This window comes from Onychostoma macrolepis, chromosome 09 (assembly GCF_012432095.1).
Source record: "Onychostoma macrolepis isolate SWU-2019 chromosome 09, ASM1243209v1, whole genome shotgun sequence".
Classification (NCBI taxonomy): domain Eukaryota; kingdom Metazoa; phylum Chordata; class Actinopteri; order Cypriniformes; family Cyprinidae; genus Onychostoma; species Onychostoma macrolepis.
In genome coordinates, this window is record NC_081163.1 from 28,864,568 (window position 1) to 28,890,052 (window position 25,485).

At 35.7% G+C, this 25,485-nt stretch overlaps 1 protein-coding gene across 3 annotated transcripts in view; it reads left to right on the top strand.

Moving 5' to 3' along the window:
* epha3 (eph receptor A3) overlaps window positions 1-25,485 on the top strand; it is a 180,322-nt gene that overhangs the window by 138,820 nt on the left and 16,017 nt on the right. For all 3 annotated transcript variants that reach the window (XM_058786651.1, XM_058786649.1, XM_058786648.1), the window contains exons 7-14: window positions 1,152-1,314; window positions 3,467-3,569; window positions 4,051-4,115; window positions 6,097-6,222; window positions 8,321-8,506; window positions 13,152-13,213; window positions 19,100-19,309; window positions 23,045-23,194. In XM_058786651.1, the coding sequence (XP_058642634.1) occupies window positions 1,152-1,314; window positions 3,467-3,569; window positions 4,051-4,115; window positions 6,097-6,222; window positions 8,321-8,506; window positions 13,152-13,213; window positions 19,100-19,309; window positions 23,045-23,194 (1,065 nt within the window). The remainder of the gene's footprint in view (window positions 1-1,151; window positions 1,315-3,466; window positions 3,570-4,050; window positions 4,116-6,096; window positions 6,223-8,320; window positions 8,507-13,151; window positions 13,214-19,099; window positions 19,310-23,044; window positions 23,195-25,485) is intronic.

Here is a 25,485-nt window from a genome sequence, read left to right on the forward strand (position 1 = left end):
TAGGAAAGCCATAAAAATGTGAGGAGAAGGTGGCAGTGTATTAAGATGAGCTGGCACTGTCCCAAGCAGCCTTAGATGCTCCTGATGAGCATGCATTTTCACGTCCGGTGGGACGTCCCTCTCCTGTCCGCTGCAGCGGTCACGTGGCAGACAGACGGATGTCTCTGTGTGTCTCTAATGAGATATGATTTACTTCAAATGCTCACTATTCTTCTTTAAGACAAGGCTTTGCGTAAGTGGCCTTAGGTTGCTCTGAAGTCCCTTTAAGGCAATTTAGTCCATATTAGTAACAGTCCTGGGAAGATGTTTTCTATGTAGGTGGTAAACATGCATCTGATGGGGCAGGGAGGAATTTAGATTTAAACCTAATATTCTTAGGTTTCAGTCAAAATGAAATAACACCCACTTTTCATTAAAAAAATAAATAAATAAATCTAATCCATTTGGATAAAATCAAGTCCCACATTTCTGGCACATGTTCTTGTTGAACATCCTGTTCTGCTCAGAAATGTACTAGCATTCAAAAGTTTGGGGTCAGTTTTAATAGTTTAATACTTTTATTCAGAAAGAAAAAAGACATCTGTAATATCACAAAATATGTATATTTTAAATCAGTGCTGTTCTCTTAACATTTGTATTCATCAAACAATCCTGAAAAAAAAATTGTAGTTTCACAAAAAAATAAATATTAATCAGCATATATGAATGATTTCTGAAGAATCATTTGGAATACATTACATTTTTTTTTTAAATGTAAATATTAAATATTTGAATAAAAATAGGAAAATATGTTGTATGTTGTAAAACATTTCACCCTATTACTGTTTTTACTGCATTTTTGAACAAATAAATACAGTGTCTGTGAGACTTGTTTTAAAAACATTAAAACATTTGAACAGTAGTGTACTTGAGATTATTAATTAAAATTTGTTGTGAAAAGCTCTTCATGTTGACTTCTTATATCCTTGTTCTTCTATATTTCTATGAAATCTTGCATCGTAATAATCAGAAAATCATAAAAGATGTATTTGACTCACCATCAACCTGATTCATTTATCTGGCATTGATATTGGAGGCAAAAGATGTTCAGATGTTTATGTTATGCTAAAACTAACACATCTCTTGTTTTCCTCTTGCTTTCTTTCCTACAGCAGGAACAAGAGACCAGCTACACCATCCTGAGGTCAAAGGGCACAAACGTTACACTGAGCGGGCTAAAACCCGACACGACCTACCTGCTACAGATCAGAGCACGCACTGCGGCCGGATACGGCGGTAGCAGTCGCAAGTTTGAGTTTGAGACCAGTCCAGACTGTAAGCATTTACATACTTCCTTTCATTCTGTTCTCTATTTACAGTCACTTGCAGTCACAATGCCGGATTCAATCCATTCACAGCTGTGCAGCCCAATGAACAATACAGACAAAGGCTCGCAATTCCCTTGCTTTCTGATCCAATACACTGTCACACAAGTCATTCACACAGTATAAACCACTTGGTTAAAATGATACGTGCTGCATCTTTTGTCCCATGCTGGCAGCTGTTGTCTGCAGCACTATTAAGCACTTAGACTGAGCATTTTGTAAACCCTATATTGTGTCGCAGCATTGCTGAAGGCCTTTTTATCTAATGAAACATTTATAGGAAATCAATGCACACTCATGTAATGAAAAGATACTGTTAGTGCCTCTCCACAAGTTTCTGAGCACGATCAGCGATCTATAGGCGCCTCTACACATATACAGTAGCTGGTGTGAAATGTACACCAAGGCACATCATTTATGCAGAAAATGAAATTATGTTTCTCAGTCACCAGATATTCCATAATGAAAGAAAATATTTTATATTTTATCTGTGGGAAATAATGATCATCTAAATGATTGTTAAAGATTTATTTAACATTGATTTTATTTTATTTTTTATTAATTAATCTAATGGCTTGATTATTGAGTAGTGGGGTGAAAATCTACAGATCCAAAAAAAATAAGTAAATAAATACAGTAAATGTTTCTAGGAATTTTTGGATTAATCTCATCAGTATATTCTGCTGCTTCCATTTCCTCACAAAATGTGCTTTTCTTTGCCATCACTCAATATGTGTCAACACCATCTGACAGAAAAAAAAAAAAAAAAAAACCTGTGCTGTCATGTCACATGTGTATGATAAATATTTAAAATCTAGCATTCAGCTTTGATTAAGAATGGATTGAGAATACAAGATTGTTTCAAATTTACTGTCAACTCCATCTACTGAAGAAAAACAGACGGTGTTGGTGGAGTAACAAAATGAACTTTTCACATCACACGTGTATATAAAAGCAGCAACAATTGTATTTTTCTGGCATTTTAATTACAAAAATTATCAAAAAATTACAAATACTTTACTGTTTTTGAGTTGACATATTGTTGTGACATATGCACACAATTACTTACAATTAAATTCACTATAAAAATCAGTTTTTGTGACCCTGTTAAACTCTTAGAGGGTGAAATATAAAATGACTAAAAGGACCCTCAGGACCCTTGTTAAAAATAAATACTGAATTAGCTGAACTTTATAGTGTTTTTTTGTACATCTTTATATGTAATTTCATAATTACTTCTGTTGTCTTAAATATAGTTAAAGTGAATGTACTGACAAGCATTTATGATAAACTAAAATATACTGTAATTTCTGTTGAAACTTTCATGTCATATTAAAATATATCTGTAATTACACATTTGTAATAATAAAGTTGTAATTTAATACATTTACAATAGATTAACTTTAAATGTAAGATCAAATAACACACTACAGTTAAAGTTATAAGCACTTTACATGTGCTTTTATATGTTAGTTAACACATCACAAGCGTACTACACTAGTCAACATATGAAGTGGATCAAAACCTTTCATCAAAGTTGTCCTAAAACCTAAAATCAAAGTGCATTCTTGCCTTAGGACAACTTTGAGGAACTTTTTTGATCCACTTCAAATGTTGACTACTGCATTTTAAAGTATGATAATATATATATACTGTATTTATATATATATATTAACACATTTATTTAAAATTTTATCTAAAGTAAAACATTAAAAAAATACATTTTACATTTTACGTTGACGTGCACTGTTCAAAAGTGTATTTAAGTGTGTTAAGAAACATATTTATGAAGGTGTACTCTCTTTAAGTACACTTAAGTGAGCTTTTATTTCATTGATATTATATTATCTGCAAACACGTTTATTTTAAATGCACAGTACAATTAAGCACACTTATTTTTCACAAGGAGATATAGAGTGTATTTTAATGCTTCTATTTGAATTTGTGTGAAGTACTAAGTAATGAACTGAGGTTGAGCTTAAGTTCAATGCCAAAAAAAAAAAAATGGTACATTTGTGGTAATTAATCTTGAACAGCTATACATATATGTCCAATTTGTTTTTAAAATGTCTCTTTCCCTCTCCCCCTGTCTCTCTCCACAGCCTTTTCCATCTCCAGTGAGAACAGTCAGGTAGTGCTGATCGCTGTCTCCTCCGCTGTGGCCATCATCCTCCTCACTGTACTGCTCTACATTGTGATTAGCAGGTCTGTCTGTCAGTCAAAGCACAGTCACACAGAGGTTTAAGTGTGCCCATCTTGAAGCTGTCACTTTGCTGTCTCAAGTCTCTCCCTAGGACCCTTGATCTCCCACCCTTCAGATATGAAGTATGAAAATGTGTGCCCCTTCATGTCTGCTGACTATATATAGTCGTAGACGATTCACTTGGCAGAAGCTGTGTTATTTCTCCTGCCGAATGTAACGGGCACCGTGAGAGTTGGGTGTCGTGTCATGCAGAGGGGCTGATTTTGGCAGACGGCACCATTGAAAGAGTGCATGAATCTATGGCTTATTATAAGACCCCAGAATACTGTCATGCCTCATAGAAAAGCAAAACAGTCGAGTTGTTCCTGGCTCTGACTTTTGTCTGTTCAGGTTTTAGTCGCTTTGTACATCGTTTAGGGAAGAAAAATGTTCCAATTAAAGCCGTTAAGAATAATTAACGCTTTTCATCACTTTAATTGACAGGTTTTGTAGATATAGCAAGTCCAAACATCCAGATGAGAAGAGGCTGCCCTTTGGCAATGGCCACTGTGAGTATATGTATACCTCAATCATTCTTCAGTCTTGCAAGTATTCAGGTTCTTTCCAGGTGGTTAATACCCATTCCTTACAAATAGTAAAAATCAAAACAAAATTTTGCTCTAGTATTTATTTTTAAATGTCAGACAGCCCACAAGAACCCAGTAATGGCGGAGGTTTTTATAATATCCCTTTGCTCCCGAGTTACAGCAAGCCAATTGTCCGTATGCTGCCATTTTTCACACTGGCAGAGGTATCAGGAAGGAAATTTAATGGAGGCCCAGACAATTTCTCTTAGATTAACCTGCATGAGGTACCCTGTAGGACTTTAGCTTAGCTAACTGATTAGGTCATCCATAATAGACCTATCCATCTTCAAACCCAGCAAATTGCATTTCTTGACACCCTTAGCTTCCTATCGTTAAGATTCAAATCAACAACCTCTGCGATGGAATATGATTTTTTATTTTTTTTTTCCACTGGACCTCCCAAGCACAGCAAATGCTGCTCATAAGCATCAGTATTTTTACAGTGCAAGATGTTTTTTTTTTTTTGTTTGTTTGGTTTTTTTTTGCAAGATAGCGCTGTATTGATAGTCCTCACACATTCTATTCAGAGTTTTTTCTAACTTGCCAACCCAAAATGTTAGACTTCTACAATTAAATCAATAAACACATTTCAAATTTTATAGATCATTTCAGTCTTAAAGTCACCATGAAATCATTTATTCTTTTTCGTTGCAGTTGTTTTTATAATAAATGTTATAATAAATATGTAACAGTGCATATCATTATTAAAATTCATGTCACAGTCTTTAATGAAACACATCTTTTCAGATGATTTAATCCCTGCCTTTCAGCAAGCTGTCACTCACGTGAGATTGCAGCAATTAGCATCCCTAATCAGTTTCTGACAAAATCTGAAGTCTGAGATCAGAAAGGGCTTTGTTGCCAAGTATGTTTACACACACAAGGAATTTTCTTGGCGACAGGAGCTTGCAGTATAGAAGAAAGTACAGAAATAGTTCAAACATACATGATAGTGCAGACATGCATATGAATAACACAGTAGAGATTAAATATAACACTAATATAAGAAAAATCTGAAAAAAAAAATTAATAATGCAATAAAATATAAAAGTGGAAATATAGAGAAAAAAAAACATATATAATTGCTTTAATGAATGTACAAATCAAATCCCACCCTACATTTTCTAATTCAAGAGGCAGTTATACTAAAATGCAGAAGAAAAGATGAACAGCTTCCATTTCATGTTGATTTGGAAGCTCATTCACAATTGGTGCATTCACAATTTAGCATTGTTCTGTGAAACTTTGAAAAAAAAAAAAAATAAAATCCAGTCATTTTACGGGGAATTGGCACAAATTTCGCCTGATGGACATCCGGTGGCAAAGACATTTCCTTATGCACATTTCACATTGGGTTCAAGTTTGGTTAAATTCACTGCTGTGTGGGCAGAGATTCATAACTTAACAGAACATTCAGAACAATGAATTCTGATTGGTCTTCTTTTCTGAATCTATTCGCATACCAAACTCTGATTGATTGGTTGTTTCTTTCTTGCACCTATTCAACCATATAGAGTGAAACAGTCGGGTTCCAGAAATCAGAATGCCATTCATATTCTCCATAGGGAAGTTGATTTTTAATGATAAACTTCATTTTTAACGATAACCTAATGATAAACCTACTGTGAGCAGAAAGGTTGTTAATCGATACGTTTTTAATGAAGCCATCAGTTTGCATTATATCAATTGTAGTTACAGCGTGCAAATTGCACCAAATGAGCCTTGAGCTCCGCCCACTCACATAAAGCACCACAAATGGCATAATCAAGTCGGTTTCCCCATGCTCTCAAAACACTTATGTACTTGAGTATATATGTGCATGTTTTGCAATAAACCCACACAATTCCCTGCCTCATAAGCACTGGTGTTTCCTTCAATCTAGTTTATTTTGTTTGATTTTTAGTGCGACTGCCTGGCATCAAGACCTATGTGGACCCGCACACATACGAAGACCCGAGTCAAGCCGTGCATGAATTCGCCAAGGAACTGGAAGCGTCCTGTATAGCCATCGACAAAGTGGTTGGGGCAGGTATGTGGCATCATCCTCACTCTCTGGTGCAATGAAACAAAGTTACCTGCCTGGGACCAAAATACACTTGTAACAAACATGGCAGGTGGTGTAAATGAGAATCATTTAGCACCGCAGCTGGAGGTGTGTGGCTTTGAGATGGGGAAAGGGTCCCTCCCAGTGCTCATCCTCACTGCCTCAATGCCTTTAATAGACTGCCTGCTGCCAGAGCAGAGGAGCATGGGTAAGCAGAGCACACCTCCGGCTGGGATATTACATTTCACCCCCCACAGCTCTCTCTCTCTCCCCGCATCCCTGATGTCTTAAACAGCCAAGCACATATCAAGATAATGCCTTGTGATTCATGGCTCTGTAGACAATGCAGCAAATAAAGGAACCGTTCACTTTTGATGTACCACCGTAAGGTCGGTCTACAAACATCAGGGCTCACGCACTGCAAATAAGCACATTCCCTGCTTCGGATGTCACTTCTTTTGTAAATCTGCATTTTACAGCTTTCTTACACTCTGGCAAGCGATGCAAAAAAGGGGTTGTTTTTTATATAGCTTGGAAAATGATCTTTTAGTGCGGGTTCGGTAGACCTTCATTTATCTGCATAGCTTATCAGAGCGATCACTGCTGAGGATTAGGCCAGGTTGATATTTAAGATGGTCAACATCATCTGAACACTGGCCAAGTCCAGCATGGCGGCTGTTTAGACAGCTTGCAATTATTCTGGCTAACTTTTTCCAGACAGCAAGCCTGGATTTCACCCATCTCTCTAAACTTGCATGGGAAATAAAGTAATTGCACGTCGAATTACGCAAACAGGACACGGCCCTGGCTTGGATGTCTGGGTGGTGACATCATCTTTACCCATATGTCCATCCAAGTCTCTGTCAGCATCATCCATTGTGGAGATCCGATCTCCTGCTGAGCTGTTTGAAGTGTGCTCTTACACCTGCGTACATGCCCTGGAAATCAGTTTAAGTCTGGGATCCATTCACTGTGATGCTGCGATTGACCTTTCATTAAGCTCCGCCTTGAAATGTTACTGACCCATCCTACCTGTCCACAGCCACAGTTACTGTCCACCATTTTATCAGACAAGCGTATGCTCTCTTCTAATGTACACTAATGTTCAAATGTTTCTAGTTAGTAAGATTTTCTAATATTTTTTTCCCAAATGTCTCTCATGCTCACCAATCATTATCATGAAAAAACATTATTTAAAAAAATATATTATGGTAATATTAAATAGCTAATTTGAATATATTTTAAAATGTAATTTATTCCTGTGGTGCAAAGCTGAATTTTCAGCATCATTACTCTAGTCTTCAGTGTCACATGATCCTTCAGAGATCATTCTAATATGCTGATTTGCTGCTCAAGAAACATTTCCTAATATTATCAATGTTGAAAACAAGTTGTATTTAAATGTAAACCTTTTGTAACATTATAAATGTCTTTACTGTAATCAATTTAATGCATATTTGGTGAACAAAATTATTAATTTCAAAAAAGAAAAAGAAAAAAGAAACGTACTGATTCCAAATATTTGAAAGGCAGTGTAGGTCCAAAATTAATTATCCAAAATACAGTAAAATGTTGTTGCTAGGTAGCTTAAAACTTACCCAGTTGTATATGCATATTTTTTCACTTCTTTACCTAGCCTACACTTAAACCTACACTAACGTGATCAAATTAGACTTTTCTCTTTTTTAGTGGCTGTGAGATGCATTTATTTGCAGTCTTCACAGTTTGCAATCACATTACTGCATTATTTAATAATTTAAAAGAAAAATGGCAGATAATAATGTTATGCAATGTCAAATTTCATTCTAACCCACATAAAGAATGAGATTTAATACATTTCTGCGGCTTTATAAGCACATTTTACCAAAGATATTCACAGAAATCTCCAGATCTAATGGATACTTTAACCAACCTTCCCACAGACGATTATGTTGTTTCTTAGACAGACAAAGCTAGATGTAATTCTCAAATCTGACAACTCCAGTGAGGAGAGGTAATTAACATGGATACAGTTGAATTAAAACAGAAATCAGTGCTTCCCATTTTAGCCTTCACTTTCTCTAAAATAACCGTCTCTCATCAGGGGAGTTTGGAGAGGTGTGCAGTGGCCGATTGAAGCTGCCGTCTAAGAAGGAGATCTGTGTGGCCATCAAGACGCTCAAAGCTGGATACACAGAGAAGCAAAGGCGAGACTTCCTCAGTGAAGCGAGCATCATGGGACAGTTCGACCACCCCAACATCATCAGGTTGGAGGGTGTGGTCACACGCAGTAAGTTACACACCTGTTTAAAATTTACTTCTGATACCATTTTATTATCCCACGTTAAAAGGAGAAAGATGAATGATTTGGGTTTTTTTGCTGCATCTGTATGAAAAGCATACAGTGAGTTGAGTCTGTTCAGTAGATTCATTTATCATGTTTAGATTTGTCAGTTCAGAGCTCGTCCTTTTGGGAGTATCTCATATAAAACATTAGCTGTTTCCAGTTATGGAATATTAGTGGATGTCATGAAGTTGGCAAATCTTCTGCACAGAAAGCCACTGTTTTATTGACCTCTTTCTTGTAACATTGGGCCAATGTCCAGCACGAGAGACAATTCACATAGGGCTGTAAATCACATATGCTTGTAAATCTCCCTAGATCAGTCTCTATTATGTAGCATGATCAAAGCGAAATTTTTTAATCCATTCCACAATCCTTCTCAAGGGCTCCGTGGGGCTGTTTTTTCTTAATGATATAGGCGAAAATAGAAAAAATGTTCACACTTTACCTTATCTGACTTTAAACAGACTGCTAGTATTAGGGCTGAGGTATATTTCATTTTGCACATTTGCACAACCTTGAAAGTACAGTACACTCCATTGATGATGAGCACAGACGGACATGTTCAGTGTATGCGCATTACCAAGTGGACACAATGTATTTGATATTTGAATGTTCAATTACTTGCACATGCACACAAAAATCTGGCTTTTGTAGATTTTTGTGTGCATGTTCAAGCCAAATATGAAATACGCTCAAATGCATTTTGCAATGCATACAGTACCAGCCAACAGTTTGGAATAATTATGAATTTTTTTTTTTTTTTTTTTTTTGCGATGTTTTTGAATTAGTTTGATCAAGTAAAAAAAAAAAAACGTGGGATGTGTCATGAATCTTCAGAAATCATTCTAATATGCTCAATATTGATAAATAAATGCAGCCTTGGTTGTTTCAAAATGTTTCAAAAACATTTTAAAAAATCATAATTATTCCAAACTTTTGACCAGTAGTGTATTGTTCAAATGCATATGTTGAGGTAAATGAAACAATAACTCATATTATTATTCAAAAAATAACATTTACATATTTTTAAATATAAAAATGAACTATTACATTACTATTGCATAGACTAAAATAGCCACAAAAAAACTTTTTTTTAAATAGCCACAGTATCCAAAATTGCAAAAAAAACAAAAAAACCATTAAATAATAATAAAATAAAATAACAAAATAAATAATAATAACAATAGTTTTTTTTTTTTTTTTTACAGTTACAACTGCTTACACACAAAATCTTTACTTGTCGCACTGCAGAACCATACACTAATTCTCGGCCTTTGACTCAGTTTTCAATTTCATAAACCACTTTTTGCAAAACACAACACACACACAAAAAAAAAACTGTAATAATATCAAAATGTACAGTAAATACATTTTTTATATTTTTCCAAATTGGGATAGTGTGCAGGCTTTTCCTTTTTCAATATAAAGATTTAAATTTTAAAAAGAAAGAAAGAAAGAAAGAGAAGTTTTAATTTAGTCTTTTTTCTTAAATTTTATGATTCATTGAGGCTTTAATAAATCTTCAGATTTTTACTCAGTAGTGAAATACATTGTGTTGCTGGCCAAGTTTTGCTTCATTCTGCTTTAAGTAGAATTCGGAAAGGAATGTAACAGTTTCCTTTCATGTCCATAATTCCTCATAAAATGAGGATTATGTTGGCTGAGTAAATCTTACTCTGCTCACGCTTCAGAGTTCTTGACTGTAAATAATGGGAAAACTTCATTGTAAATGACTATCATTTGAGGCGGTTGCTGGGAAAGAACGGCACTGTGTGTGTGTGTGTGTGTGTGTGTGTGTGTTTAGAGAGGTGGTGCACTTTGCGTGTGATTGAAAGTGAGTGTGGGGTGCAGAGTTTGGGCCGTGGGGCCAGGGGAGGTTGGCATGTGTCTCCTGTAGCCTCTGACTTGACATGATTTATTAACTCTGCCCTGTTAATTCTTAATAATCCAGAGACTTTCACACCCCATTTAACCTGCTGCTTTTGGCCCTGCGTTAGGCAAAATATTTGTGGAGTGGCGATTGCTGCTTCACAGAGAGGAAGGGGCCAGGATACTGATTACGAGCGGGATTTCAGGATCAAAAGTTTAGAGGAGAGATGTGTGGTTTAAGGAGGAGGGATTGTTTTGCTATCAGAAACCATAAAATAACTCAACTGAAATCTAAAGACCAGTCCATTTCAGTTTGGGTAATGATTTAACTGTGTGGAGTAAAACATTGTAGGTGCTCAACTACACAAATCAGCATTTCTGGCTTGCTTCCCAAAAATATTTAGGAATCATTAAAACTAAATTTATTTATAAAAATTTAGAAATCAGTAAATATATTTGTTATTCACTATACAGTTTCTATATATATTTTTTTTTTCCGTCAAATAGATTTTAAGCATAAATCCAACACAATTTTGTTAAAATTTTGATTTATGGTTTAAAAAATATTAATATTTTCTATTGGGATAAGAAAAATTTGCTTAGTTCTGGATATGGTCTCTGAACAACAGTTTTTGTCTCAAAAAAAAACAAAAACATATTTTTATAGTTTAGTCTCGTTATTCTATGCAGTTTTGCTTCCCGCGTGAATTAATCTGCTTTTAAGTTGCAAATACTGATCAAAAAAAAAAAAAAAAACTTTTGCAGTGTTAATAAAAACTGCTTGCTGTGAGCAAGACTTGTTACAGCATATTCATGAGTTGTGCAGTGTTGCTCTTCTCCACTTATTTTAATTGCACACGTTTCATAAACCTCATTCATCACAGTGCTGTGCTGTCAGCTGTTGGGATGCTGGGAGGAAAAAAAAATACAAAATTATGGCTCCTGCACATACATATCGTGACAACACGGACTGGTCATCAGGCTATTATTGATATAAAGTCATTTTACGTACAGGTTTTGAAATAAGGTACAGATAAAGTGCAGATAATAAAACCGGTGATTTACGAGCGGCAGGACGGAGAAAATAAAGCTGTCAGACAGTGACAGTTGACCTTGTGGTCCGTCCAAGTTCAGGCCGAGACTCTTTTCATCTTGCAGGAAACTCTCATTTAGGTGAAGTCACAGTAAGTCATGGTTATGATTTCTGAGCCGCTGTGTCAGAGGTGTCATGTGAAGAGCTGCACCTCTGCTCTTGTTATGGGCTTCAGATAATGTCTGTGATGTGTTGAAAACCTGGTGTGTAGCCATCAACCTGATCTCTTCACCCTCTCAAACTCTATATAAAATAAATAAAAAATCAGCTGCTTAACCCAGAGCCTTTTATAACACCCACATGTGGCAGCGGCGGACACGATGAGAGTGAATCTCACAAAACCTGTCAGGAACTCAGATCACATTTCAGCCCAGAAACAAATTGTGTTTTAAATTATATTCTGCTTGAAATAATGATGCCTCATGACATTTTCATGGCAATTATTATATATTTCCTTTCCTTTCTTTCTTTTTAAATTCTCATTATCGATACTGATTATCATTAAATTTTCATTCCTGTAATAAAAAAAATAATACTGTGATACACTATACGTTTTATTAATCAGCACAAATTAAAGGCAGCACATCAAATATTGCCAACCATATTAAGCAAGTTAAGAAAGTCGATTTCTGATCATTTGTTAAAAAATGTCTACATTAATGTCACTTTTGGAAATGAAATAATAAAATAATATACACATAAAAGATGATTAAAGTACCTTTACCAGATGTCACATTTAACCTGTATTCAAGTAATTTAAACAATATATCATTATTTTATCATTATATTTTCTCAGTATTGTGTTTTATTTTATCAATATTTTGATTTCATTTTAGTTTCCATTCAAAGGTTTTGGGTCAGATATATATATATATATATATATATATATATATATATATATATATATATACTGTGTACACACACACACACAGAGACATTTATTTATTTATTTATTTATTTATTCAGCAAAATGGTCATGAAATCGATTAAAAAGGGACAGTTTTAGACATTTATAATACATTTATAATGTTAAAAAAAATTATATTTAAAATAAACGTTTCTGAAGGACGCAGTAACACTGAAGAATCAGAATAAATTACATTTTAAAAATATACTGTATTAAAATAGTACAGTTATTTTAAATTGTCATATTATTTCACAATATTTTACTGTATTTATAGATAAATAAATGCATTCTTTGTGAGCATAAGAGATGTCTTTCAAAAACATTAAAAAAAAAAAAACCTTACTGACCCCAGACTTTTAAACCATGAAAATAATGCAAAAACTGTTCTTGTCAGGTTTCATGACCCGTTCACTCATAAAACTCTTCTTGACGGATTCAGCGTCGTCATTGAAATAACTTTGGAAGTCATCATGCTGAGCATAATTATACATCTAAACTCGTGGGTCAAACTTATCCATGCCTTTGAATGCATTATATTTTTCTCTTGAAATTTCTGTCTTTGAAGATGTTTTCTTTTGTCCAACATAAGCTCATTAATTTGCAAACTGGGTAATTCAACCTTCCAGCAGAAATGACACCACTGCAGCAAAGCACAGCTCAATTTTGGCACATCTTTGCTCGATTAGACTAAGACGTGTCTGAATTTTCTCTCTCCTCAGGTAAACCCGTGATGATAGTGACCGAGTACATGGAGAACGGCTCTTTGGACGGCTTCCTGCGAGTGAGTGTGACACACTGAGCGCATTTAATGAGACTCCATTATGTATGATCAGAGGAAAAGCACAGAGGGCTCATCTTAAAATCATTTAAAAACCCATCTGTGTCTTAGCTTCTCCTGCTTCCTCTCACAGTACCTGCTTATCACAGCATGCCTGACATTCTCCCAAGCTCTCTGAACATTTCATTCTCATTTATACAAATAGACACAAATTGCTCTCTGCTGGCTCACCTATGTCTCTCTTTGTTGCGGACTAGAGAGGTTAGATTTTTTAACGGTGCCTTTGTGTTCACAACGTCGCCCAAATTCATCACATTCGTATTCACAGCCGAGGCCTCTTTAAATAGACACTGACACTACCTGTGTTTCAAACGCTTTGTAGTGTCAGGATTTCACTTGAGCTTATATCCACAATGGCCTCATTCTCTCACGCAGAACAGACCAGGCTTGTCTTCATAAGAGAGAGTGGATTCGCTCGCGCTCAGACCCAAAGCGGCACTGGGGAGACTGGCGCGCCGCCTGCCAGCCTGGCCGTGCCAGTTAAACAGACTGGCCATGCTCTGTCCTTCAGATGACTTCCTCTTTGCCCGTCGCTCGCACTACGAAAATAAACAAGCAAACAACAGGCTGTGGGACGGCCCATCTGAAAAGTGCTGATAAATGCGCTAATGAGCTCATTAAATGGGTCAGCTTAACCTTTGGCTGCGGCCGTCCTGCCTTGGCTCTAATACACCTGACATATGAATTTATCAGCCTTGTGTCATTTTTCAACAGTTTACCACCAGCAGCGCTTGCCAGACAATCTGCTATTTGGAGAACAAAATGAACACGCCAGACTTTGATGCATTGGATGGACCTCGCACTCGTTAAAATTCATTTTTTGTTCAGTGGTAAATTTATTTAGAAATGCACAAAGGGGTCCAATGTAGAGTTTCTAAATGTCCAGTGATTTAAACTTGGGCAGTACAATGAATAATAAATATACAGTGATTGTAGTATGCAACATTTGGGATATGGGAGTAAAAATCACACTTATTTTCTCAATTGAGTAATTCATTTCCAGCCAGAATGTGCAAACCTTTTAAGACACAATGACAGTAAGCTCTGGCCTGATATAGAAGCCACAAGTTGATGTGTTATCAAAAAAAAAAAGAAAAGTTGAATAGTGGAGAACTACATTACCCATAATCCTGAAGAAAGATCAACCAATCAGAGAAGTCAATGTTACCAGAGAAACTGAAAAAAAAAAAATTGTAAATCATAATGTCTCTTCTGCTCACCAAGGATGCATTTATTTGATCAATAATACAGTGTAAACAGTACAATTGTGAAATATCATTGCAAGTTAAAATAACTGTTTTCTATTTTAGTATATTTTAAAATGTAATTTATTCCTGCAAAGGAAAGCTGAATTTCCAGCATCATTACTCCAATCATCAGTGTCATGATCCTTCAGAAATAATTTTAATATGCTGATTTGTTGCTCAAGAAACTTTTTTTTTTTTTTTTTTTTTATCAGTATTGAAAACAGTTTTGCTGCTTTATATTTTTGTGGAATCTTTGATATATATTTTTTTTCAAGATTATTTAATGAATAGAAAGTTCAAAAGAACAACATTTATTTGAAATAGCAATCCTTTGTAACATTTTAAGTTTATTTACTGTCATTGTGTGATCAATTTAATGCATCCTTGCAGACAGTGTTAATTTCGTCGACGAAGACAAAGACGAAAAATATTCGTCAACGAACCTTTTTTCTGTGACTAAGACTAGACGTTGACAAGCTAAAATTAATGTCTGATGATAAAAACTATGACGAAATTAATGCCGCGTCTTCATTAACAAGACGAGACAGGACTAAAATGTTATTTGAGGACTACCGGACATTCAAAATACATCCTAAATCCAAAATGTGTCTCTGTCATTGGATTACAATCAGATGAGGGGCGTATCTAGTCTCAGTATGGCAGCCGCAGTGGGCGGATAGGCTATCAAAACGCAAACTAACGATCTGAAACAATAGCCTCAGCACCCGAAGGGTTAGGGATAGGGTGACCAGACGTCCCGTTTTTCCCGGGAGTCACAATTCGTTGTCGATTAATTTAAAGTTAGTGACGGCGGGATAGGCGGAGTCGCGCTGATAGAAGCGCTCTCTCTCGCGCGCACGCTCCACTTCTTCAGTACAGCGCGCGATCAGCTCTCAGTACTCAGCGCTCAAATACACACACAGCAGTCCTGTGTCTATCGTGTAGAGTCAGAGTATCTCACATAAATACAGTCAGTTATGGCTTAAGTGAGCGTAAACAAGTGGGTGAAAACTGAATATGTGTCAGTATTACATGCATGCCTTCCGTCTTAAAGGGACAGCATTCCTAATTATCCGTGTCATAAATGTTAACCAACAAAAGATGTTAAATAAATGTATACTTAAGTAAAGCTACTGTATCTGAAAATGAGTTTAATTTCTATCTCTACCAAAAAATGAAAATGTATTCCAGTTTTTCCAAATTCAATCCTTGATTCAAATTTCTCATAAGCTTAATTGATTTGGTCTAAAGAGAGAAGAATTGATGCCTATTTTTGTTTGAATACTACATATAAGATAGCTACTAAAATAAATGTTGTTAACGGCACTTTGACTAAAAGTAAAGACTAAAAGTTGACAAAAATACAATGACTTTTCGTCAACTAAAACTAGACTAAAACTATGAAATACTCAAATGACTAAAATGTGACTAAGACTATTAAGCATTTTCGTCTCGAGACTAAGACTAAGACTAAATCAAAAATGCCTGCCAAAATTAACACTGCTTGCAGAATAAAATGTTGATTTCCTACAAAAATAATATTGACCCAAAGTTTTGATTGTTAGTGTATATATAATAATATTTTGTAATAAACTTTAAATGCATATTACATTCAAAAGTCTTATTATTGATAATAATGTAAATACGTATCCTTTCCTGATTTTCAAATACTTTTATGTCCATTCAAAGTTTGTATTGTTGTCAGAACATAAAAAAAAACAAAACAGAATCAAGGCCAACGAAAAAGGCAACACTAACGGCTCTATTGAAATGACTATGCAAAGGCAGATTATTAAAACAACCTGAGCAAACAGGGAGTGGAATGAGCAGGACCTGTACGTGTGTCTGCACAGCATCCCACTCCCAGAAACCAGAGAAAAGTTGCAGTGTTCTGCAGCAATTTCCTGCGCACTGCAGCCTGGCCTGCACTCTATCAAAGAGATCTGTCATCCTCCCTCCAACGCGTTTCCTCGCCACTGCTCATGTCACTATTATTAGCAAGCCTTTGAACCTCTCCGAGCTCAATTCTCTTCCAGGTGGTCCAGGGTTATTTTCATCCAAACTTAGTTTGTATGCAGTGCATAAACACTCACATAGAAAGAAAGTGAAAATAGGGTGGACAGAGACACGGAATGAGAAGGAGACTCGCATTGGACAACTAGAGGAACAGTTCAAACAATAATAACTATTTTGACATTGTTTACGTCTCATGTCGTTCCAGACCTGTTTGATTTTCTTTGTTCCGTGGAACACAAAAGCAGACAGTTTTTGAGGATGTACTGATGTTTTTCTATGCAATTGATTAAATGGGAATCGGAGCTGTCAAGTTCAGGAAAAACAAGTATCATAAAAGTTTTTCATATGACCCATGCTGTATATTTTAAGTCTTTTTAGATAATAAGATATCTTTGTGTGAGAAACAGACTGAAAGATGTGATCTTGACATCTGCCCTAGCTTTTCTTGGTAAGTTCATGAAAGTTTATGAGAGAAGTGAATTTGTGAATAAATCATTCAGACCAGATTTCTGAAACTGGATCAAACGATTCATTAAAAAAAAAAAAGGAAAGAAAGAAAGAAAAATCAAAGAAAAAAGAAAATTTATTCTTCTCTCAGTTAATAACGACTTAAATTTTCTAATCTATCTATGTTTCTCATCTATAGTTATCATATAACTTCAGAAGATTTGAAATATAATGCATGAGTCCTACAGACTACGTTCATAATATTTTATAGTGCTTTAACATTCTTTTTTAAAAACTTGAAAGCTCCATTTTGCATCGGAGTTATTAATTTGAACTAAAACCAGACAACCAACCAACAAACAAATATTGCTTGAAATAAATACACATTAACTGATATAATATAAAATATTACATTTCATTTTTGTTATGAAATTTACACTACCAGTCAAAAGTTTTTGAACAGTAAGATTTTTAATGTTTTTTAAGTATCTTCTGCTCACCAAGCCTGCATTTATTTGATCCAAATTACAGCAAAGAGTATTTTAAAAATATTTTTACTATTATAATAGCTGTTTTCTATTTGAATATATTTTAAAATGTAATTTATTCCTGTGATTTCAAAGCTGAATTTTTAGCATCATTACTCCAGTCACATGATCCTTCAGAAATCATTCTAATATTCTTATTTGCTGCTCAAAAAAAAACATTTATTATTATTATTATTATTATTACAGCTGAGTAGAATTTTTCAGGTTTCTCTGATGAATAGAAAGTTCAGAAGAACAGCATTTATCTGAAATAGAAAGCTTTTGTAACATTATTTATCATCACTTTTGATCAATTCAAAGCATCCTTGCTAAATAAAACTATTAATTCCTATAATTTCTTTATAATATATATCGACTGACTCCAAGCTTTTGAATGGTATAGTGTATAATGTTATAAAAGCTTTTTATTTCAAATAAATGCTGATCTTTGGATCTTTCAATTCGTCAAAGAATCCTGGAAAAAAATTTACTTAACTGTTTTAAATATTGATAATAATAATTAAAAAAAATTAAAAAAAAATGTTTCTTGAACAGTACATCAGCATGTACTGTGACACTGAAGACTGGAGTTATTATACTGAAAATTCAGCTTTGATCACAGGAATAAATTACATTCAAATAGAAAGCATTTATTTTAAATAGTATAAATATTTCACAATATTACTGCTTTTGCTGTATTTTGGATCAAATAAATGCAGGCTTGGTGAGCAGAAGAATATTGATTAAATCTAAATTTATCTAAATATTTTATTAAATTACACAAATAAAATCATCAAAATGTTCACAAAATCAAAATATTGTCAAATATTAATTCAAAATATTAACAAAACTATAATAATAAATTAGTGAAACAAATAAAAACAATGGTTTGCATTTATTTTAACTGCTTGGAAAAGAGTAACCAGCATATTCTTCAAAATTTCATCTTTTATGTTTTACGGAAGAAATGAAGTCAAACCAATTTGGAGCTACTAAGCATGACGATGAGGAAAAGCGTTTTAAGATAACTATTGCTTTGAGACTGCAGTTTGCCTGTTTTTGGTATAGAAAGCCATTTCTCCAGAGCTCCCTGACAAATCAATGCTATCTCACTCATCCGGCCAGTCTCTCCTTCTCCTACTGAAGCACTTCCTCCCCTGGTGTTTATCTCCAAGTCCTGAGCATATCATTCTTCATATAAAAGGCCTATTCACACGCACCAGTGTAAACACCGTGAGCCTGCCAGTGGGCTTCAGTTCAGATATGCAGTCGGGCGATGTGTTCTTGTGTACATCCTATTTATATTATTCAACAAGTTGCCGCACACCGTGGATTGAACCAGAAAAAAAAAAAAAAAAACAGTCAAACGCTCCTATTTATTAAATCAAAGATCTGCTGCTCTCAGCAAAGCCATTTCATGAGTGGTTTTGAGTTAGCTCATGACAGATGACTTTGGAAATGTCAGGCAGTCTTCTGAAATATGAGTCACCAATGTTCCATTGTGTTTTATAACCCGTTGCATGACTTATGTTTATACTTATGCAGATATAAAACAGCGTATTTGACTTTTTCCTTCTTCCTGTCTCTGTCAGAAACACGACGCCCAGTTCACAGTGATTCAGCTGGTCGGCATGCTACGTGGCATCGCATCTGGTATGAAGTATCTGTCGGATATGGGTTACGTGCACAGAGATTTGGCTGCCCGGAACATCCTGGTCAACAGCAACCTGGTGTGTAAAGTGTCAGACTTCGGCTTGTCCAGAGTGCTGGAGGACGATCCAGAAGCCGCCTACACCACGAGAGTAAGTCAACACCCACACGAGCATCTGAGATTGCGAAATCCATGCTGACTTTGTCATGCAGCACAGAGTTAAATGGGCTTGATTAGGTCAGAAGAACTTCAGAAGAAATTTGAAAGAAAATGCTATAAAAAAATGAATCTTACATAATTATTATGCCTCATATAAAAACATAAATGATTTGTATACTCACATATTTTAATCAGCTCAGAAGTCAAATTAAACTGCAAGAACAACTATTACCCACTGACACAAAATGGATTTATATGCTTTATCTGATGTCATATACCATAATACTTAAGCTTGACATTTTTTTCAAAGCTTGAATATGTTTCAGTTGCCTTCTCAACTATTTCAAATGACATGTCTACTGAATTTATTTGTCTACTGAAGCTGATCTGAAATTGAGAGGAGAGAGGAATGTATACATATACACTGGCATGCAAAACTTACAATTTAAACTTTAAAAAAAAAACAACTTTAAATTACAATTTAAAATAACAGTTTTCTATTTAAATACAAGTAATTATATATTAATTTAGAATTGATAATAATGTAGAATTAATATTATATATTTAATTCTGTGTTAATAAAGTTTCTATACTGTATTTTAATTTTATAGTTTTGAAAAAAGTTGCTTAATATATTTGAACCCACTTTATATTACATGTCTTTAACTACTATGTACTTATTATTATTTTATTTCATTTCATAATTTATTTTTTCTTTTAACATAAGTGAATTGTAGACTCCTAATATAAAGTGGGACCATACTTTTTCAGGATTTATTTCAGTATTATTTGATGAAAGAAAGAACAGCATTTATTTTAGGCAGAAATCTTTTGTAACATTGTAAGTGTTACAAAAAGTAAGTAAAAAAACTTAATGACCACAACTGTTTGAACAGTAATAGATAGATGGATAGATGGATGGATAGATAGACAGACAGACGTTTTCTGTGTTCACATAGCAAAAAAATTGCTTCACAAGGTTTAGATTTGTGGAATGAGTAACTGTCTTCACTTAGAACATGTTTTAGTGCTTTATTAGCAAGCCTCAAACCGAAGGTTTTCTCTCAGCCATGATTAGACCCAGACACAATCTCTTCTGTGGAATGATTTGAAACATGGTAAAATCTGTTAAACATAGTTAAGAGGACTAGACTCTTTTAGCAGCTGAAAACATCAGAAATGATACAGTAGGGACAGGCTATATGAATGACCAGCTTCCCAATTCTGCAGAAACCTACAGAGCAAATTTCATATGGGCCAGGATATGATTGACAAGCTCACTGTCTCCTCTCAGCCAGCATGTCTGATCTTCATTCCCTGGAATTAATAACCATATTCATCACTCTCATTCTTAAGAGCAACATCCATTATCAGAAGAGATAACTAATGCATAAATACACTTAGAGTCAGGCATAAATCCACTGCATGTGAGACTTTAAGAGATATTGCTGCTTAAATTACCAATACAAGTGTCACCCAGCATAAGTGTTACACTGATGTATGGCATATGCTGGGGAGGGGAGGTCCAACATGTTATTAGTTAGATAAACCTAAATTTGTTGGGTTTTACTTGTGTCTGACAGCCAACATAAATGTATGTTTTTACCGTTACAACTAGACCCCCCACCGCATCATTGTGCGGCTACGAGAACCTCAAACCCACAAGAATGCTGGCAACTTTCACCTTCCCTTGATACATTGTGTCACATTTTACATTCATTAGCAGTGATCTTGCAGGGACTGTTTGTACGCGCTCAATGGGGAGGCCCGCGCACAAGTGGATTTATTTTTTAAAGGCCTTGTGTTTGGAGAATGTGGGGTAGGAATTGTGTGACTTGGCCAGGTTGCTGGTTGGCTTTGGCTCTACCCTGTTCTCTCTCAGTCTACCTCCTTCATGAAGGTTGAGGGTAGAGTTACCCCAGCAGCCGAGCTGGGTAAATACAACGCTGATCCTCAGAGAGAGAGAGAGGACCTGAGCATATGAAACAAGCCCAGCCAGCTTTCAGAGATGAGGAGAGGATCGATGAAGGTGGTGGTGTACCACAAACCAAGAGCAAAGATAGAATAGGTGGAGGAACCGGATCACTTGCAGAAATTAAAAATCGCAACATTCAATATGGTGGTTTTAGGAAGTCCTGCCTTTTAGTTAAAAGAGCCAAAAGACTCTTTCAGTTGTTTTTTTTTATGCCTTTAAGGGATAGTTCAACCAAAAATTAAAAACATTTTGATTTGCCAAAGACTTAAAGGCCCCTTGACATAAAAATGTCACTTTATGAGGTTTTGTAACATTAATATGAGTTCCTCTAGCCTGCCTATGGTCCCCCAGTGGCTAGGAATGGCGACAGGTGTAAACCGAGCCCTGGGTATCCTGCTTCACCTTTGAGAAAATGAAAGCTCAGATGGCCCAATCTGGAATCTTCCCTTTATGTCGTCATACGGGGAAAGGTTACCTCCCCTTTCTCTGCTTTGCCCGCCCTTGAGAAAATGAGATATTACCTTGCGAAGCGAGCGCAAATTTTTTTTTTTCCTCGAGAGACATCATGGCTTGCAAACGAGCAAAGCATGGCAGTTGCTCAGTATTTGGATGTACAAATGAACACCGAAGTATATTTTTAGTTCCTTCATCCGGGCCTATGGCTAGCATTAGCTACATGATAATAACTGTAACAGCATACATAAACAAACCAACTAAAGTACCATATCCAGACACAATATTTTAAACTAACCATTCGGAGACGTCCTACTGTAGCCGCTGAGTTGCAACTTCTTCATCCGGTGCTTCTCCATCCGGATCAGATTCTGGGTCAAACTGAAAAGCTTGAACTACTGTGTGTCTACGAGCCATTGCGATACATCCACTATCAACATTAGCACATGGTAGCGCAAGCTGGTTAAGGCCACACACCCACCCTCCACCTTGCCCCTCCTCTCTCCTCCTCATTAGAATTTAAAGCTACAGCCACAGAAATGGTGCGTCCTAAGGAAAGCTCATTGTGGGACTGGCTCGTAGTGGCTGAAATTCTGCACCAAGGCTGAATTTCGGGAAAGAGACTTCAGATACAGTACTAGGGACCACTTAGGCCTATATAAAAGCATCCAAAAAGCAGCATGTCATGGGACCTTTAAGATTTTCTTAAAGGAACTTTTTTTTTTTTTTTTTTTCTAAAATCTAAAATACCTTTTTCCACTGTAAATAGCCTTTTGTTGATTGGAAAGATTCTGTGGATGTTAAAGGCTCCTCATTTAACCAAATAATCTTGATTCTTATAAGTGTAGAGTTCATCAAATATTGTAAACGGAAAATCAACCGTACTTACTGCAAAGACCACACTAGATTGGCAAATCTAACCATAATTTGCTCATAATGCTGTATGAAGGGGCCCGCATAGAGCCAGGGTCCCTTGCACTGGTGGTGCAGCTAGAAGTTGTCTAAATCACATTAACACTGCTGTACAGTCAATTCCACTAACACAAACAAATCCTAATGGCATCTCAGAACTTTAAATTTCATTCATTAGATGCATGGCCCTCTCATAAATCCCCCCTTCACCAACTCTGACACCTTACATATGGCCTGTTTTAAATGCCAATGCATACAGATTACATGATGTGGCATGTGGACGTTAGAGTACATGTTTGTTATTCAACTAATAGTAGAAATATGTGTTTGGATATTGTCACAGATGGCAAAATGTTTCCTTGACAGATGGATTTTGTGTGTTTACAGGGCGGAAAGATTCCAATCCGATGGACCGCGCCAGAGGCCATCGCCTATCGCAAGTTCACCTCGGCCAGTGACGTATGGAGCTACGGGATTGTCCTATGGGAGGTCATGTCTTATGGAGAAAGACCTTATTGGGAGATGTCCAATCAGGACGTGAGTAGAGTGGCTATCAGAATATTCCAACGTCTTGCCTGCCAAATACATCAGTGTGACATATGTTCGATTTGATTTGAAGAGTCTTTTAAAATGTGCCTTTTGTATTCCACAGGAAAAATTACATCTTAAGGGGCCGTTCACACAGATCCTGTTTTTCCATTCTACTGCACTGCTTTTCTATTGTTTTTCTATGTAAATGTGCTAGACGGATGTGTTTGACCATAGCCCTTGTGTCTCGCATCTTTTGCAGTTTCTCACTCATTACACAGCGTTCTAAAAACGCAGAATTCTAAAAAGTTACAAGTTCAGCTTTTAAAGTGCCCCTATTATGGGTTATGAAAGGTTCATATTTTTGTTTTGGGAGTCCCCAACAACAGGTTGACATGCATGCAAGGTCAAAAAACACTTTAATTTTCTTATAATATGCATTTATTTTTACCTTATTTTCTCAACGACGCCCAAACGATTCGCTCAATGATTCGTTTTTCCAAACCACTCCTTTGCGTGATGCTAATCTGCAGTGATTGGTCCAATTTCATTTAAAGCAGTGTTTGTGAGCTTTTAACGCTCCAAAAGCGGCACCTAGAGGCAAAGAATGAATTAGCATTTTCATTCAGACCAACGCAAAAAACAAGTTTTCCCAGGTCTGCACGTGCAACAAGTGGGCGGGCAATATGCTAATGTTTCATGTTGACGTCAACATGAAACGGCTTGGGATTCGTTTTTAAAAATGACTCGTTTCAATGATTCAGAGTCGACTCTTTCTTTTGAGAGACAATAACTTTATACATGGTGCACTTTCAGATTTAAAACTTTGCAGGATGTTTTCATTCACTTACAGCTGTTTTACACACTGCATGAAAGGTAATTTTCAAAAATCCATTATAGGGGCACTTTAAAAAAAGCATCTCACATTTTTCAATTAAACATGGTTTTACTACCAATAAAGCCAAAAAAACATGGTTATTATAGTTAAACCATGGTAACTACAAATTAACAATGGATTTGTTTAACCATGGTATTTGTAGTAAAACTGTGGTTATACAAATGGTAATCAATACACCAAAAAAAACAAAAAATACATGGTTACTACACTTGTACAAAAATAAACCATGGTTAATTTTCATAAGTGGAGGCCAATCGCACAGAACACTTTTTTTTTTTTTTTTTGCATTTAAAAATGAGAGACACAAGTCAGTTTTCAAAGCAAAAAGGCGAGACAGGGCAGTGGAATGGGGGGAAACGCAAGGTCTTGTTTTTTTAAAAGTTGTTTTTAAAACTTATTTTAACTTAAGCACCGTGTTTTCAGAGGTCTATATCATGTGTGAGATGCTGCAAAAGTCATACATGTCCATCTAACATGTGTTTACACAGAAAAACAATCTAAAATTAGCACAGCGGAATGGAAAAACACATTCTGTGTGAACAGCCCCTAAGAGTTTGGAACAACATGGGAGTGAGTAAATTGTCCTTTGGCAAACAATATAATTAAATTAGCAAGATTTTCCATGATCAACCAGCTACCAAGCTTGTTTTGCATGGCTAGACTATACAGGCTGCTCTTAATTAATGACAATGTTAGCTAGCTAATAAGGCTAGCTTCACAAAGACACACAATAAGCACCCAATGACGAAAATGTGCTTTTCAATTCACAGGCCAAGAGAAACTATTATGCTATAATCCTTATAGAGAGATAAGAACAAGAGCCATGTGTGCAATTGTGGTAAATGTGTAGTGGTTTGTTATAAAATCTTGTTGTGTTGACATTGTTATTAGTTCTTTAGCGCTGACCCTGAGCAGTGGCCTTGTTGCTGCAGTTCAGTAACTTCACCCTGAGCAAATAAGGCCCTGAGAGTTTATTTGAACTGGTTTATGGCAGCGCTGATGATCGAGTGATGAAAAGCAAAAGGGAGTTACAGATCTGGAGCACTTATGAGGAAATTGATTTTGTGTTGTTGCATGAACGGAAGTGCTTTATTTTTGTTTCATCCTACTGGATGGTGACAGTTGGCATGCGTGGAAGAAATATGTCCTCAGGAGCTCAAAGGACAGGAAATTGAACAAAATAGTTGGGCAAATTGCAGTGCCTCATCTTTAAAGAAATAGTTCACCCAAAAATGGGCATTTTGACAGAATTTACTCACCCATATGTTGCACCAATTGTTCATGTTATAATTTCTTCTTTTAAACACAAAATGAGATGATATGGTGTGGTCACATTTATGGTTGTTCGGCAATTTTCACAGGAATAATCCAGTCATTAATGAGTAAGGGTGAAAAATTTCCC